At 35.9% G+C, this 15709-nt stretch overlaps 2 protein-coding genes across 2 annotated transcripts; one reads left to right on the plus strand and one right to left on the minus strand.

Moving 5' to 3' along the window:
• Nucleotides 1–5743: 5743 nt before the first annotated feature.
• LOC139900201 (uncharacterized) lies at nucleotides 5744–7556 on the minus strand. The gene is made up of 5 exons (XM_071882993.1): nucleotides 7160–7556; nucleotides 6863–6937; nucleotides 6511–6757; nucleotides 5853–5997; nucleotides 5744–5776 (listed from the first exon to the last, which is right to left on the minus strand). Exons 1-5 carry the CDS (start codon nucleotides 7554–7556, stop codon nucleotides 5744–5746), a joined length of 897 nt encoding a protein of 298 aa, XP_071739094.1.
• Nucleotides 7557–10237: 2681 nt separating this feature from the next.
• On the plus strand, nucleotides 10238–14604 carry LOC139900202 (cell division cycle 5-like protein). Its single transcript, XM_071882994.1, has 3 exons — nucleotides 10238–10552; nucleotides 12366–14075; nucleotides 14401–14604. The coding sequence occupies exons 1-3, from the start codon at nucleotides 10376–10378 to the stop codon at nucleotides 14602–14604; spliced, it is 2091 nt and encodes a 696-aa protein (XP_071739095.1). The 5' UTR covers nucleotides 10238–10375.
• Nucleotides 14605–15709: the final 1105 nt, after the last annotated feature.

A 15709-nucleotide genomic window follows, 5' to 3' on the forward strand; every position in this document is an offset into this window, starting at 1 on the left:
ATTGACCTAAGATCGGGCTATCATCAATTACGTGTCAAAGAAGAAGATATACCGAAAACTGCTTTTCGGACACGCTACCGTCATTACGAATTTTTGGTCATGCCATTTGGATTGACGAATGCGCCAGCTGTATTCATGGACCTCATGAATCGAGTTTGTAGTCCATATTTAGATAAGTTTGTTATCGTTTTCATTGATGATATTCTTATCTATTCCAAGAGTGAGCAAGAGCATGAGCAGCATTTAAGGTTGATATTAGAGTTGTTAAGAAAAGAACAGCTATATGCTAAATTTTCTAAATGTGCTTTCTGGTTGAAAGAAGTGCAATTTCTTGGCCACGTTGTTAGTAGCAAAGGAATTCAGGTTGATCCAGCAAAAATTGAAGCCATTGAAAAATGGGAGACTCCTAAGACACCAATGCAGATACGCCAATTTTTGGGTTTAGCCGGTTATTATAGAAGGTTTATTCAAGATTTTTCCCGAATAGCTAAGCCGTTGACAGCGTTAACGCAAAAAGGGAAGAAATATGAATGGACTTCTGAGCAGGAGAGTGCATTTCAATTACTGAAAAAGAAGTTGACTACGGCACCTATTTTATCGTTACCAGAAGGGAACGATGATTTTGAAATATATTGTGACGCTTCGCGACAAGGTTTTGGTTGCGTTCTTATGCAACGGAAGAAAGTTATTGCATACGCATCCCGACAATTAAAGATTCACGAGCGGAATTATACGACGCATGATCTAGAACTGGGAGCAGTCGTGTTTGCATTGAAGATATGGAGACACTACTTGTATGGGGTTAAATGCACTGTGTTTACTGATCATAAAAGCCTTCAACATATTTTCGATCAAAAACAGCTGAACATGAGGCAACGTAGGTGGGTTGAGTTAATAAATGACTATGATTGTGAAATTCTTTATCATCCCGGGAAAGCGAATGTGGTGGCTGACGCACTAAGCAGAAAGGAACGAGAACCAATTCGAGTTCGAGCGATGAACATAAAAATTCGCATGAATCTCAACTCACAAATCAAAGAAGTTCAACGAGAAGCACTTACTAAAGAAAATATAGGAAATGAAATAATGAAGAAGTATGAGAAGCAACTCGTTATACGGGAAGATGGAATTCGATATTTTGCAAATCGTATTTGGGTACCGAAGTTGGGTGGATTAAGGAAGTTGATATTGAACGAGGCACATAAGACAAGATACTCGATACATCCTGGAGTTGGAAAGATGTACCAAGATCTTAAGACACATTATTGGTGGCCTAATTTAAAGACAGACGTTGCAACATATGTTGGGGAGTGTTTAACTTGTTCCAAAGTCAAAGCAGAACACCAAAAGCCGTCAGGGTTACTTCAACAACCAGAAATCCCAGAATGGAAATGGGATGGTATTACCATGGATTTCATCACGAAGTTACCAAAGACTGCCTGGAGATACGACACCATTTGGGTAATTGTTGATCGTCTTACCAAATCTGCACATTTCTTGCCTATAAAGGAAACAGATAGAATGGAGAAATTATTATGATTATATATAAAGGAAATAGTTTCAAGGCATGGAATACCTATTTCCATTATATCTGATCGTGATAGTAGATTTACCTCAAAGTTCTGGCAATCACTACAGGAGGCACTAGGAACTCGTTTGGATATGAGCACCGCATATCATCCGCAAACTGACGAGTAGAGTGAAAGAACAATTCAGACTCTTGAAGACATGCTCAGGGCATGTGTGATCGATTTTGGAAACGGATGGGATAAGTATTTACCGTTAGCAGAATTCTCGTATAATAATAGTTATCATGCGAGCATTAAAGGTGCGCCATTTGAAGCACTGTATGGGAGGAAGTGTAGATCTCCTATCTGTTGGAATGAAGTAGGAGATCGACAATTAACTGGTCCCGAGATCATACACGAAACGACTGAGAAGATAGTACAAATCAAGGAGAGATTGAAAACAGCCCGTAGTCGCCAAAAGAGCTACGCCGATGTCCGAAGGAAACCATTAGAGTTTCAGATCGGGGACATGGTTATGTTAAAGGTGTCACCTTGGAAAGGTGTAATACGTTTTGGAAAAAGGGGTAAACTAAACCCAAGGTATGTAGGCCCGTTCAAAATTATCGAACGCATCGGACCGGTAGCTTATCGACTCGAGTTACCGCAACAACTATCCGGAGTACATAATACCTTTCACGTCTCAAACCTTAAGAAGTGTCTTGCAAAGGAAGACCTCACCATTCCTCTTGAAGAAATCCATGTCGACGAGAAACTACAATTCATCGAAGAACCAATCGAAATCATGGATCGTGAAGTTAAACGGCTCAAGCAGAGCAACATACCGATCGTTAAGGTTCGTTGGAATGCTCGAAGGGGTCCCGAGTTTACTTGGGAACGAGAGGATCAAATGAAACAAAAGTATCCACACTTGTTTCCCGATGACGCAAAATAGGTACAATTTTAAAATTTCGGGACGAAATTTATTTAACGGGTAGGTACTGTAATGACCCGCACTTTTTCGATCATTCTATACTTATAAGATTAATATTTACATAAATTAAACCTTACCAACATGACAAGCAATCCAAATTGTTGAGACTTATGCCTTCGAAAAGAGTTTTACACAACGTTTGACCGTCTAGTTTGACCGATGATATCACGAACTATATAACATATGATAATTATACGTTTGTGTATATATATGTATATATACATATTTAACATGATCTAAGAATGTTTTAATACCTCATTTTGTATTAATAACAATAAGTTACAAGTATATTTTGAAACTACTAACCTAAGTTTTCAAAACGATAACCATACGTAACGTTATTTGACATAAATACTTATGACCTATAATGTTTATACATATATCGTATAAGTAATGTATTTAATCACTTTTAAGGACTTAAATACATAAAACAATATAAGTATATTCACAAAAGATAGCTATATTTGAATTCTCATTCCATTTTTCACAAGATTTCTATACGTATATCTAGAGTACATGTACTCGTATCATACCTAACCTCTATACGTATTTACTATTGGTATATACACATCAAATCACCACCAACCAGCCCTTGTTCAATGCCTTATGTATAAGGTAACTACTTTTGTTATCTAGTATGACAATTTCACATGATTAAAAGATTTTTTCATAAAATTACAAACTTATACACCTTTTACACCACCATTTATACTCCATTCCATTTTCATTTTACTACACATTTCCTTTAACTAAAACACACACACTTTTAAGAGCCTTAACCTCCATAACCATTCAGCTAATATCCATGAAGATCTAGCCATAAAAACATCACTTAATCACCATAAGAAAACTCTTACAAAAACACTTCAAGAATCCTTCCAAGAACACAAACTTACTTCCAATCTTTCATCCAATTCCATCACCCTTTTGGTTCTAGGTTCTTACTCCTCTTTTACAGCAATCTTGTCCAAGTAACTTGAGGTAGTAACTTTGTTCATAACCTTATTCGATTCATATATATATATAGCTATCTTATTTTGTGGTATAAAATTTTAACAACAAGAACATAGTTTGAATGTTTTCAAACTTGTTTGCAAACTAAATAGATCCTTCTAACTTAACTTTTAAAATACTTCAAGACCTGTAATATAACTTAAATATATGCTAATTTAACAAGGTATAATTTGGTTTTTCAAAGAACACCTTAAAAACTGTTTTTACGACGTCGGAGTGTAACCGGGGGCTGTTTTGGGTTGGATAATTAAAAACCATCTTGAACTTTGAATTGGAGGTTTATATTCTGGAAAAATGATATTTCTTATGAATATGATGACACATAAAAATTTTATGATTTAATTCAAAGTATAAGTATTTTTAGAAAAATGGTCATTAAATGATATTTTTGTAACAAAAATGATTAACTTCATAAGTTTCACTAAAGTTTGACCTATGACCTGTGATTTCGAATACAAACTAAGGTATTTACAGTTCATAGTCTTAAAGAGGGACTCGATCCAAGGAAGTGGCAAGTTGAATCAACGAAAACGGAGTTGTAACGAAGAAACTATGACCAAAACGAGATCGGATATCTAAGACTAGTTTAGCTACGAAAATAATTGGAGAAAATTAAATAAATCACATCTTTTTAAAATAACAGGATATTTTATATATATGTACTCATAATTTAATTTTATATGGTTCAGGGTCACCCGTAAACAATACGAGAAGATTAATCATAAGATCCCATGATTGTACGCAACACGTCATTTGACAACACCTGTACTTTATGTACGCAACACGTCATTTGACAACACCGGTACCGTGGGTCAAGATTAATCTCGACCAATACATATACGATGGGGGTTTTTATTTATTTCATTGGGGGTTTATTAAACACCTAAAAATGAACCATTTAAAATTGAATTACTAACATCGGACTGCTAACTACGGACTAAGGAATTATTAAAAGTATTAAAAGTATTATAAGTATATATATGTGACGTTTGTTTAAAAAGAAAAGGTATTGATATATTATATATGGATAGGTTCGTGATATCAATCGGAGACCAAGTCGAAATTACATATCTTCAAGACAAAAGTGAGTATATAGTCCCACTTTTAAACTCTAAGTATTTCGGGATGAGAATACATGTATTTTATGTTTTACGTTATGGACACAAGTAACTGAAAAATATATTCTACGTTGAGTTGTATAACTGGCATACTTCCCTGTAGCTTGGTAACTATTATTTACAGCAGTATTGTAAACGCGAATCCTGTTGATAGATCTATCGGGTCTGACAACCCCAACCGGACTGGACGACCAGTATTCAACGGTTGCACAGTACTTCGTTTCGTGACTACACTTGGTACGGTGTAGTAAGATTTCATAATAAAGGGAATATGCGACGTGATTAAATGTTAAGTATGGTTACCAAGTGCTCAACCACTTAGAATATTTTTATTAAAATGTTTATATATGAAATCTTGTGGTCTATATATATATTGCTGCCGGCATTAAACCTATATCTCACCAACTTTATGTTGACGTTTTAAGCATGTTCATTCTCAGGTGATAATTAGAAGCTTCCGCTGCAACATGTTGAATTTAAGCAAGATCTTGAGTATGCATATTTGTGTCAAAAATAAAACTGCATATCCGAGGAATTGTAATGTAAAATATGCTAGAAATCGTATTGTTATCATCACATGTAAAGTTTGTAAGTCTAAGATTATCGCTAAACGATAATCATCTTTATATTGTCTAAAGCTTGTATTAACATAAGAGTTATGGTTTGTAATGTAAAATAAATGCAGTTGTTCTTTTAAAAATGTCGTATATAGAGGTCAATACCTCGCAATGAAATCATACGTTATCTAACTCGTTCTTATGGTTAAGGACGGGTTATGACATATGGAGTCATCCAAGTTTCCTTAGCATTTTCAACTATTGCCACGATTGGTTTTTCATGTATTGATTTTTCCTTAAGTTCCTCAACTAACACTCACTTGTGCAAATGATCAAAGGTTAAAGTAGCTAACTTGCTTAAAATGTCGGCTTTCTTGTTCTTATTTCGAGGGATTTGCACGACTTCAAGGTTATCAAATTTCTTTGAAATTGCTTCTACCAACTTTACATATTGCCTCATTGATGTATCTCTTGCATCAAACGTTCCATTAACTTGCTGAGCTACAATTTGAGAATCAACATATGCCCTTAGGTTTGTTATGCCCATTTCTACTGCTATGCGCAAGCCGGAGAGTAATGCCTCATACTCTGCTTCATTGTTGGACGCATAAAAACAAAATTTTAATGCATAAGTATACTCTTCCCCATCTGGACTTGTTAGAACCAGTCCTCCTGTTCCTTCTTCACTTGAGGCCCCATCAGTGTGCAATTCCCAAACATGTTGTTGTGGTGCCATTTTATTATCATATTCCACTTTTTCATTTGTTTCCAGAAGAAAATCTGCCAATATTTGTCCTTTCACCGCATTTCTGGGAGCAAAATTAATTTCATATTCGCCCAACTCGATGGCCCATTTCGCTAGTCGGCCAGATGACTCTGGACGCCGGAGTATTTGCTTCAACGGTTGATCTGTTAACACCAAAATAGGATGACCTTGAAAATACCTTCGTAAACGTCGTGCAGTATGCACAAGGGCGTAAACCATGCGATGAATTGGTGGATAATTTGTTTCACTGAGTTGTAATACTTTGCTCACAAAATATATAGGCATTTGTACACCATTCCGTTCTGCAATTAAGACAGAACTAATTGCTTCTTTTGAGACAGCTAATTACAAAATCAAAGTTTCTCCTTCTATTGGCGCTGTTAATGTAGGTAATGTTTTCAACAATTGCTTGACTTCTTGGAATGCACCTTCGGCTTCCGCCGTCCAAACAAAATCTTTTTTATTTAGACAACTTTTTAACACCTTCATGAATGGAAGTGACTTTTCAGCTGCTTTGGATAAAAACTTTGTTAATGCTGCTAAACATCCATTTAACCTTTGAACGTCTTTTTTGCTGGCCGGCGACGTCATTTCTTCAATTGCTTGAATTTTCTTAGGATTTTCTTTGATACCTCGTTCTGTAACAATATGACCTAAAAATTTTCCCTCTTCTACGCCAAATGTACACTTCTTAGGATTTAACTTCATAATGATTTTTCGCAAAGATGCAAAAGTTTCTTGTATATCTCGCAACATTTTTTCTTCAGTATGACTTTTTATAACGATATCGTCCACATAAGCCTCTACATTTCGCCCAATTTGATCCTTAAATGCCATATCAATAAGTCTTTGATATGTTGCTCCTGCGTTCTTCAAACCAAAAGGCATTTTCTTGTAATAAAATATGCCTTCCGTCGTGTGAAAAGCTGTTTTGTCTTCATCCTTTAAGGCCATAGGTATTTGATGATACCCCTTAGCTGCATCTAAAAAACATTTAAATCGATATCCTGCCAATGATTCAACCTTCCAATCGATTTCAGGTAAGAGATAAATATCTTTGGGGCATGCTTTATTGATATCTGTGAAATCTACACACATCCGCCATGAGTTGTTCGACTTCTTTACCATGACCGGATTTGCCACCCACGTCTGATATTTAACCTCTCGCAAGATTCCGGCATCCACCAAACTTCGTACCTCATCACGGAGGAATTTGCTTCTTTCTGGCTCCATGCCCCGTTTCTTTTGACAAACAGGATGTATATTAGGATTCACATTTAACTTATGTTCTGCAACTTCCCTTGGAACACCAGTCATATCAGACGGTTGCCATGCAAAGACGTCTAAATTCGTTGCCAAAATGTTGTATAATCTTTCTTTACATTCCATAGATAACGTGTGCCCAATTATGATCTTTTGTTCTGGAAATTGTGGATTTGGCGAGATTGACCCATCATCATGTATTATTGGCTTAATTGTTGTTTTTGTTACTTGAGAACACTCAATCAATTTCTTCCGTTCTGCGTATATCATTGCTATTCTGCCAGGCGTTCGAAATTTCATCATGCCGTGCACGGTTGACGTCACAACCCCAAACGTCATTAAGGCAGTTCTTCCCAAAATTATATTGTATTGTGAATTTGCTTTTACCACCAGAAACTCTATGTTGGCCGTGCGTTTAAGGGGTGGCTTGCCCAAAACTATTTTGTTGACACCTATTTCCTTATGAGGTAAGGCTTAGGTGTAAAACTTCCTTCAGACCAAGACGGTTCACTTGTAAAACTTGCTAACGGCACATACGTTTCCTTCATTGTTTCTTGTACGTGTTTAGGAAGCTGTATGAAGCAATGTTCATACATAATGTCTGCTCCAGCTTCTGTGTCAGTATAAACGTTGCCTATTATGCAATTAACAACTCGCGCTTTTATAACCACTGGACTATCGGATAGATTTGTGTTAAACATAGAAGGAAATGATATTAATTGTTCTTTCCAATCTTCTAACACCTCTGCCTTCCTCCGTTGTCCAGCTTTCCATGGATGTATCATGCCTACACCTATGGGTACCAATTCTTTATCCTCGCTTTCGGCGTCAGTATCGGTGAGGTGATTCGTTTTGATAATAGAAGGCGCCATTGTTGACACCTATTTCCTTATGAGGTAAGGCTTAGTGTGTCAGCACAAATACTAGAAGTATCTAGCTAAAAGTGAGGGAATATTGCCGATTGATGTTTACCCTCGGGAAATAATCCCTGCAGACCCGGATCACAGATATAGAAATCTGTGGGGTGGCTTAATCAATCTTTGTCCGCTGAACATTGAGCTACTAGTTGGATGACTTCTAGTAAGAGAAAATACTATGTGAGAGAGAAAGGTGAAATCTCTGGTCGCAAGTTATCAGTGTGTCTGAATGTGTAAAATGACGACCCAAGGGGTCTATTTATAGTGATAGATCCACCGGAGTACTCGGGGACACGTGTCTGATGATGCTGCATTATGTTATTCGTGATACGATATTTACGCTGGATGTGATGCTCTCTGGTCAGGGCTTACGCGCAAGGCGGCCTTCAGGGCTTACGCATGACGGAGGCAGCCTGCACAGTGGAGAACGTTGGACGGACAGTTTTACAAAACTGTTGTTCACAGTGTTCTTGATGTTAATTTCATGCGAATATTATACCTTTATGCGTGTATTCGATAGGATATACCATTAGTAGTCATGAGTTAATTATTTAGATAGATTTGTTACCAAATTAAAATTTTGTTTTATTGACCTCTACGTATACGTATGTAACTGTAAAGTAATTGTAAGAAAAAAAAATAGAAATGGGCATCTCTAGCTATAAAATAGGATAAGGGTGCGTTTGTTTGCCTCTTAATGGAATGATTCAGTGCTGAATGCTGAACCATTCAGCATTCAGCGTGTTTGTTTCTGACATCTGAATGACATATGGTGCTGAATGGTTCAGAATTCAGTGTTGAACCATTCAGAGTTGAAACACTGTCTTAACCATTAAGAGCCTAATTTTTATGTAATATTCTTTTCAAATCACATCCAGAACGTGTAACCAACAGTATTTTTTATTCATGTAACATTTTAATATGGTAATTTTACTCAATTTATATCGTTCATTTAAAACGATTATCAAACAGCTTATTTTCATTCAGAGCAAACTTTATTCAGAGGCTCTGAATTATTCAGATTCTGAACCATTCAGCGCTAAAGCATTCAGTTTTATCAAACGCACCTTAAATAAATGTTGATATGATTATGGAATGGATGTGGCTTTCATCATTTATAGAATTACCCATTTTTTGAAACCTTCGCATGACTTTCTAATTTTTTTATATTGTAATTTTTTTTAAATTGTAAATTGAGAATATAATTCCATATTTAGTTGTACAATTTCCGGAATTACTCCTCTTTCGGTTCATAGACTGTATCAGGTTATATATTAGGTATTTACGGATAACATTTTATTTTATATATTAAATATATACTGATAATCTATACATATATATGTAAATCTATATCTATATCTATATGTATATATTAAATTATAATGAATAATTAATTCAATTTAATTAAAAAATTACACATAAGCAAATACCTTTTTGTTATATATATATATATATATATATATATATATATATATATATATATATATATATATATATATATATATATATATATACCACGAAATGTGCTAAGCATGACTCGAACCCCCAACCTCAAAGTTGTAAGAGTGACCTCGACACCGTCAAGCCATTGGCTAAATGGTGATTATTCATATATTAGGTATTGCAAGGGAGTATATAGATATAGAATTAGAGAGAAATTGTTAAAAAGATTTGTTTAAAAGAGTGAAGGAATAAGTTGGTATTAACAATTGAAACTTTTGATATTTATTTATTGAATTATATTTTAGTTATTTATAAAATCAGACACTCTCTCAACGTCCCAAATTAAAATTGATTGGCCAATCATATGTCGCTGACAAGACCACAAAGCCGTTAGGATGCATGTTGAAACTATCCCAACGTCCCTCCACAATGCCGCATAACAGGTGTTGTGGAGGTCAAACTCGGACGCCCACGCCCTTTGGACGTGGTGAACAAGTAATGATCTTATGGAAACTAATGAAATATATGCCTATAATAAATTAGGGCCATCAAAACCGCCTATCATAAAACCCATCATCAAAACAAAACCCTCGAAGAAATCCCAAATTAAAACCGATTATTATCGGCGTCTACGGCGTAACCATTATATATATTATATATGTAATAAAGAGATTGGATAGTTGAAATCGAAACTCATCGATACAGAGCCACATATACTCCGTATTAATTAGGGTGTCTCCTTCAAATCACTTGCTATTCAACCAAAACCTGCAACAGTCTACTATCTAAACAGAGAAGATGAGGATTATGATAAAGGGCGGTGTTTGGAAAAACACCGAAGATGAAATCCTAAAAGCCGCTGTTATGAAATACGGGAAGAATCAATGGGCTCGTATTTCATCGCTACTTGTTCGTAAATCGGCCAAACAATGTAAAGCTCGGTGGTATGAGTGGCTGGATCCCTCAATCAAAAAAGTACGTACGTAATATCGTATAATAATCTTATTATTGTGTATATATATATATATATATATATATATATATATATATATATATATATATATATATATATATATATATATATAGGGGCAGGATCAATGGGGAAGTAACCAATCGGGGGAAGCGGGGGGAAGCAAATTTTATTTTTTTCGTTTTTTTTGAATTTTTTTTTTCCGGCATCAAGATCACACGAAAATATGAACATTTATTTAGGCGGGAAAACGATCGACAAAAATAACATTCAAGATAATATTGTTCGTGAAGAATATGAACGTTTTTTTTTTCCATGTTTTGTGAAGTAAAATTTAGCCCGATTTAGGGTTTAGGGTTTAGGGTTTAGGGTTTAGGGTTTAGGGTTTAGGGTTTAGGGTTTAGGGTTTAGGGTTTAGGGTTTAGGGTTTATTCTATAAACCCAAAACACCAAACCCTAAACCCTAAACTCTAAACCCTAAACTCTAAACCGTTCGTGTTAAAAACTCAATCTAAATCCTAAATCTAAACCCTAAATCTAAACCCTAAACCCTAAATTTCTAAACCCTAATATCTAAACCCTATAAACCCTAATATCTAAACCCTAATATCTAAACCCCAATAGCTAAAACCTCAAAATACGCTCGAAAAACACGATAATTGTTATATATTACTTCTTCGAGCGTTTTCCCGCCAAAATAAAAACATTTATCACAAAGTGTCTCTACTAAATGTTCATATTTTCGTGAACAAAGTTTTTCAAAAAACGAAAAAAAAAAGTTTTTGCTTCCCCCGCTTCCCCATATATATATATATATATATATATATATATATATATATATTTGATATTTGATGATAACTGTTAATTTATATATTTGATATTTGATGATAACTGTTAATTTTTGTATGGTGATGTTAGGTATTATTACAGTGTTGATTACCGTAATTGAGTAACTTGTTATTTGAAATTAGGTTAAGGAACATGATACTGTATTACTTTATCATTCAAGTTCTCCATAGTAAGTTCTCCATAGTCCATAGTAATGCAAACTAGATAGAACCATTTATAAATTTGTTGGCGTCAAATTGGTATTATTACTTTTACAAAAACTTTAAAATAATGAAATTTCAGATAAATTTGACTTGCTTGGACTAGCTAGGTTATTGCTATAGTCAACAGTAAGTAATATGTTTTTTAGATGAATTTCGGTTTATCTAGATTGTATGTGGTATGTGGAGCTTGTTCGCAAGTGTGTTAGCACTTACCAAGGTTGAAGAACTTGGAACTCGGAGATAACTCGGTTGTTGACTTATAATATAAATATATATTTTTGAATATATATATATATATATATATATATATATATATATATATATATATATAGGGTAAGGATCTGTAGAACTCGGACCGAGAAGTTCGAGTTATCGCCGAGTTCTCGGCGATTTTTTTTTAATCTTGGCACTCACTGACAGTAGGCCGCACTATTTTGAAGCCTTCATCTCGATGTTTTCAAAATGGGTTGAATGCTAAACTGATTTTAAACATATACTTAGAATCTGATTCGGAATAAATGTTAAGAACCTCATACATGTGTGTGTATATATATATATATATATATATATATATATATATATGCCAATATGTACATCAGATGTGTGATGTGTGTATGTGTGTGTAAAATGAATTTGTTTTGTTTCACTTATTTATTTATCTATTATTATTGTTGGTGCTGTTGCTATTGCTATTGCTATATAGCTTATATATCAAAATCTAAATCTCTTTATGTGACCAATTCTAATCATTTGTAAACCTTTACAGACTGAGTGGACCAGAGAAGAAGTTGAAAAGCTGCTTCATTTGGCTAAGCTTATGCCGACTCAATGGAGAACAATCGCTCCAATTGTAGGTCGCACACCATCCCAGTGTCTCGAGCGATATGAAAAACTGCTTGATGCAGCTTGTGCAAAGGATGAAAGTTATGAACCAAGTGATGATCCCAGAAAATTGCGTCCTGGGGAGATTGATCCAAACCCAGAATCAAAGCCAGCACGACCAGACCCGGTTGATATGGATGAGGATGAAAAGGAAATGCTTTCAGAAGCACGTGCCCGTTTAGCTAATACTAGGGGCAAGAAGGCCAAAAGAAAAGCTCGGGAAAAGCAGCTTGAAGAGGCTAGAAGGCTTGCTTCTTTGCAAAAGAGAAGAGAATTGAAGGCAGCTGGAATTGATGATAATAGACATCGGAAGAGGAAGCGAAAGGGGATTGATTACAATGCTGAAATCCCATTCGAAAAGAGGCCTCCTCCTGGTTTTTATGATGTGGCTGATGAAAATTCAATAGTTGTACAACCTAGTTTTCCGACCACCATTGAGGATCTTGAAGGTGAAAGAAGGGCTGATAAGGAGGCCCGTTTGAGAAAACAGGATATCGTGAGGAACAAGATTGCACAGAGACAGGATGCCCCATCGGCTATATTACAAGCAAACAAGATGAATGATCCTGAAACTGTCAGAAAAAGGCCAAAGATGAACCTCCCGACACCACAAATTCCCGATTACGAATTAGAACATATTGCAAAAATCAGTTTTCCTGCTTTAAATGAAGAAGTCTCAGAAGGAAGCAATGCCACACGTGCTCTCTTAGCTGATTATACCCAAACACCACGTCAAGGAATGACCCCACTACTGAGAACACCAGCTGGGAAACAAGATGCTATAATGATGGAGGCTGAAAATCAGGCCCGTTTAAGATTATCTCAGACTCCGTTACTTGGTGGTGAAAATCCCGATTTACATCCTTCAGATTTTTCAGGGGTCACCCCAAAGAAAAAGGAGATTCAAACCCCAACCCCTATGCTAACACCTTGGGCTATGTCAACTCCAGGAGCCATGGGTGGTCTGACACCCAGACTTGGCATGACACCGAGGGATGGCCACTCTTTTGGTGTCACTCCCAAAGGAACTCCCATGCGTGACGAGCTTCGCATTAATGAAGAGCTGGAAATGCATGAAAGTGCTAAACTCAAGCTTCGTAGGCAAGCAGATATGAGACAATATTTGCGTTCAGGTTTGACCGGTCTTCCACAACCAAAAAATGAGTATCACATATTTGTTCGACTATTTCTAGAAGATAATGAAGAACTGGAGGAGAAGATGGAAGAGGATATGTCTGACAGGATTGCTCGGGAAAAAGCCGAGGAAGAAGCTAAACTGCAAGTGTTACTAAAAGAAAGGTCGAATGTGTTGCAACGCGAACTCCATAGACCACCTGTTGGCTCCCTCGAACTGATAAGGAACTCTTTAGTAAGAGGTGATGAAGATAAGAGTTCTTTTGTTCCGCGTACGTTGGTTGAACAGGCAGATGAAATGATAAGGAAGGAGCTTTTGTCTTTACTGGAGCATGATTATGCCAAGTTTCCTCATCATGAAAAGCTAGAGAATGAGAAAAACAGAGGAAACAAGCGTCCGGTTGGGAAATCTGTTTCAGTTACTGTAATAGAAGAATTTGATGACGAAGAACTAAAAGAGGTAATGAATTAGTACTTAATTTTGTTATATTTATACCTTTTTTTTTTTTACATACATGCACATTAATTAGAAAACATCTCCAATGTTAGCTAATGGTTAATACTTTGAAAAAACTATCTCACACTTATTGAATACTTGTTAATTTGGTTCTATTCTTACCTCTGCTCAAATGTTAAACTATTGCTGTGTAAACAGGTAATAATAGTTTTAATTACTTGAAACACATTCTGTAGTATCATGACACCACGTCTCTATATTTTGACCGAGTTCTATTGTTTTTTGCTGTACTGTTTTTATAAATACTAACAGTTGTTGTATCTTACAGGCTGACCAAATGATTAAGGAAGAGTCACAACTTTTTTGCTGTACTGGTACATTCATTGTTAACTCCATACCTGCACATGTTCTATTTGACTCTGGGGCAATGAAATCATTTGTATCCCTAAAATTTCGCGAACATTTGAATGTACCTCTTAGTAAATTAGAATGTCCGTTAGAAGTTGAGGTAGCTGCTGTGCTGACAAATTAGTGATTGTGACTAAAGTGTATAGGGAATGTGAATTAGAGATTGAAAATGAGAAGTTTAAGATCGATTTAATTCCTATGCACCTAGGAGAATTTCATGTTGTCGTGGGGATGGATTGGTTGGGGAAGAATAAAGGGACTATTAAATGTCATAAAAAGATTCTCATGTTGCGATCCCCAAGTGGTAAAATCATTACTATTCATGGTGAGCAGACAAAGCGATTAATTCCGGTTTGTACCTATGCGAAGGCGAAACGATTCTTGTCACGTGGGTGTCAAGCCTTTTTAACACATGTTGTTGATACTACTGAAGTTGTGAAGGAGTTGCAAAATATACCGGTTGTTAATGAGTTTCCCGATGTCTTTCCGAATGAACTACGTGGTGTTCCGCCAGATAGACAAGTGGAATTTCGAATTGATTTGATGCCTGGAGCAGCACCTATAGCTAAAAGCCCATACCGATTGGCTCCAACTGAAATGCAAGAAATGATGAACCAACTCCAGGAATTACTTGATAAGGGTTTCATTCGCCCTAGTAGTTCACCGTGGGGTGTTCCCGTATTGTTTGTAAAGAAGAAAGATGGTTTCATGAGGATGTGTATTGACTATCGAGAGTTAAATAAAGTAACTATAAAAAATAGATATCCTTTACCTCGAATTGATGATTTGTTTAACCAATTGCAGGAAGATAACTTTTTCTCTAAGATTGATTTGAGATCAGGTTATCATCAGTTGAAAGTAAAGGAGGAAGATATACCAAAGACGGCTTTTCATACCCGATATGGCCACTTTGAATTTGTGGTCATGCCATTTGGGTTGACAAATGCTCCTGCAGCATTCATGGACTTAATGAATCGAGTTTGTCGATCTATGTTGGATAAGTCGGTGATTGTCTTTATTGATGATATCCTCATCTATTCAAGGAGTAAGGAGGATCATGCAGTACATTTGAGACAGATGTTACAGACTTTGAGGCAAGAGAAGCTATATGCCAAGTTCGTTAAATGTGAATTCTGGCTACGGGAAGTCCAAATTCTTGGTCACGTGATTAATGCTGACGGTATTAAGGTTGATCCCTCAAAGGTTGAAGCAGTGACAAAGTGGGACCC

Source organism: Rutidosis leptorrhynchoides, chromosome 3, assembly GCF_046630445.1.
Source record: "Rutidosis leptorrhynchoides isolate AG116_Rl617_1_P2 chromosome 3, CSIRO_AGI_Rlap_v1, whole genome shotgun sequence".
In the NCBI taxonomy this organism is placed as follows: Eukaryota; Viridiplantae; Streptophyta; class Magnoliopsida; order Asterales; family Asteraceae; genus Rutidosis; species Rutidosis leptorrhynchoides.

Excerpts from the sequence above, each read along its gene's own strand:
- LOC139900202 (XM_071882994.1), top strand. The coding sequence starts at position 10,376 with ATGAGGATTATGATAAAGGGCGGTGTTTGGAAAAACACCGAAGATGAA. Across the intron at positions 10,553-12,365 it reads TGGATCCCTCAATCAAAAAA|ACTGAGTGGACCAGAGAAGA; the intron begins GTACGTACGTAA and ends AAACCTTTACAG. Across the intron at positions 14,076-14,400 it reads ATGACGAAGAACTAAAAGAG|GCTGACCAAATGATTAAGGA; the intron begins GTAATGAATTAG and ends TGTATCTTACAG.
- LOC139900201 (XM_071882993.1), bottom strand. The coding sequence starts at position 7,556 with ATGACGTTTGGGGTTGTGACGTCAACCGTGCACGGCATGATGAAATTT. Across the intron at positions 6,758-6,862 it reads AGCTTTTCACACGACGGAAG|AGGCTTATGTGGACGATATC; the intron begins GCATATTTTATT and ends GGCGAAATGTAG. Across the intron at positions 5,777-5,852 it reads AAGAAGGAACAGGAGGACTG|AGTATGAGGCATTACTCTCC; the intron begins GTTCTAACAAGT and ends ACAATGAAGCAG.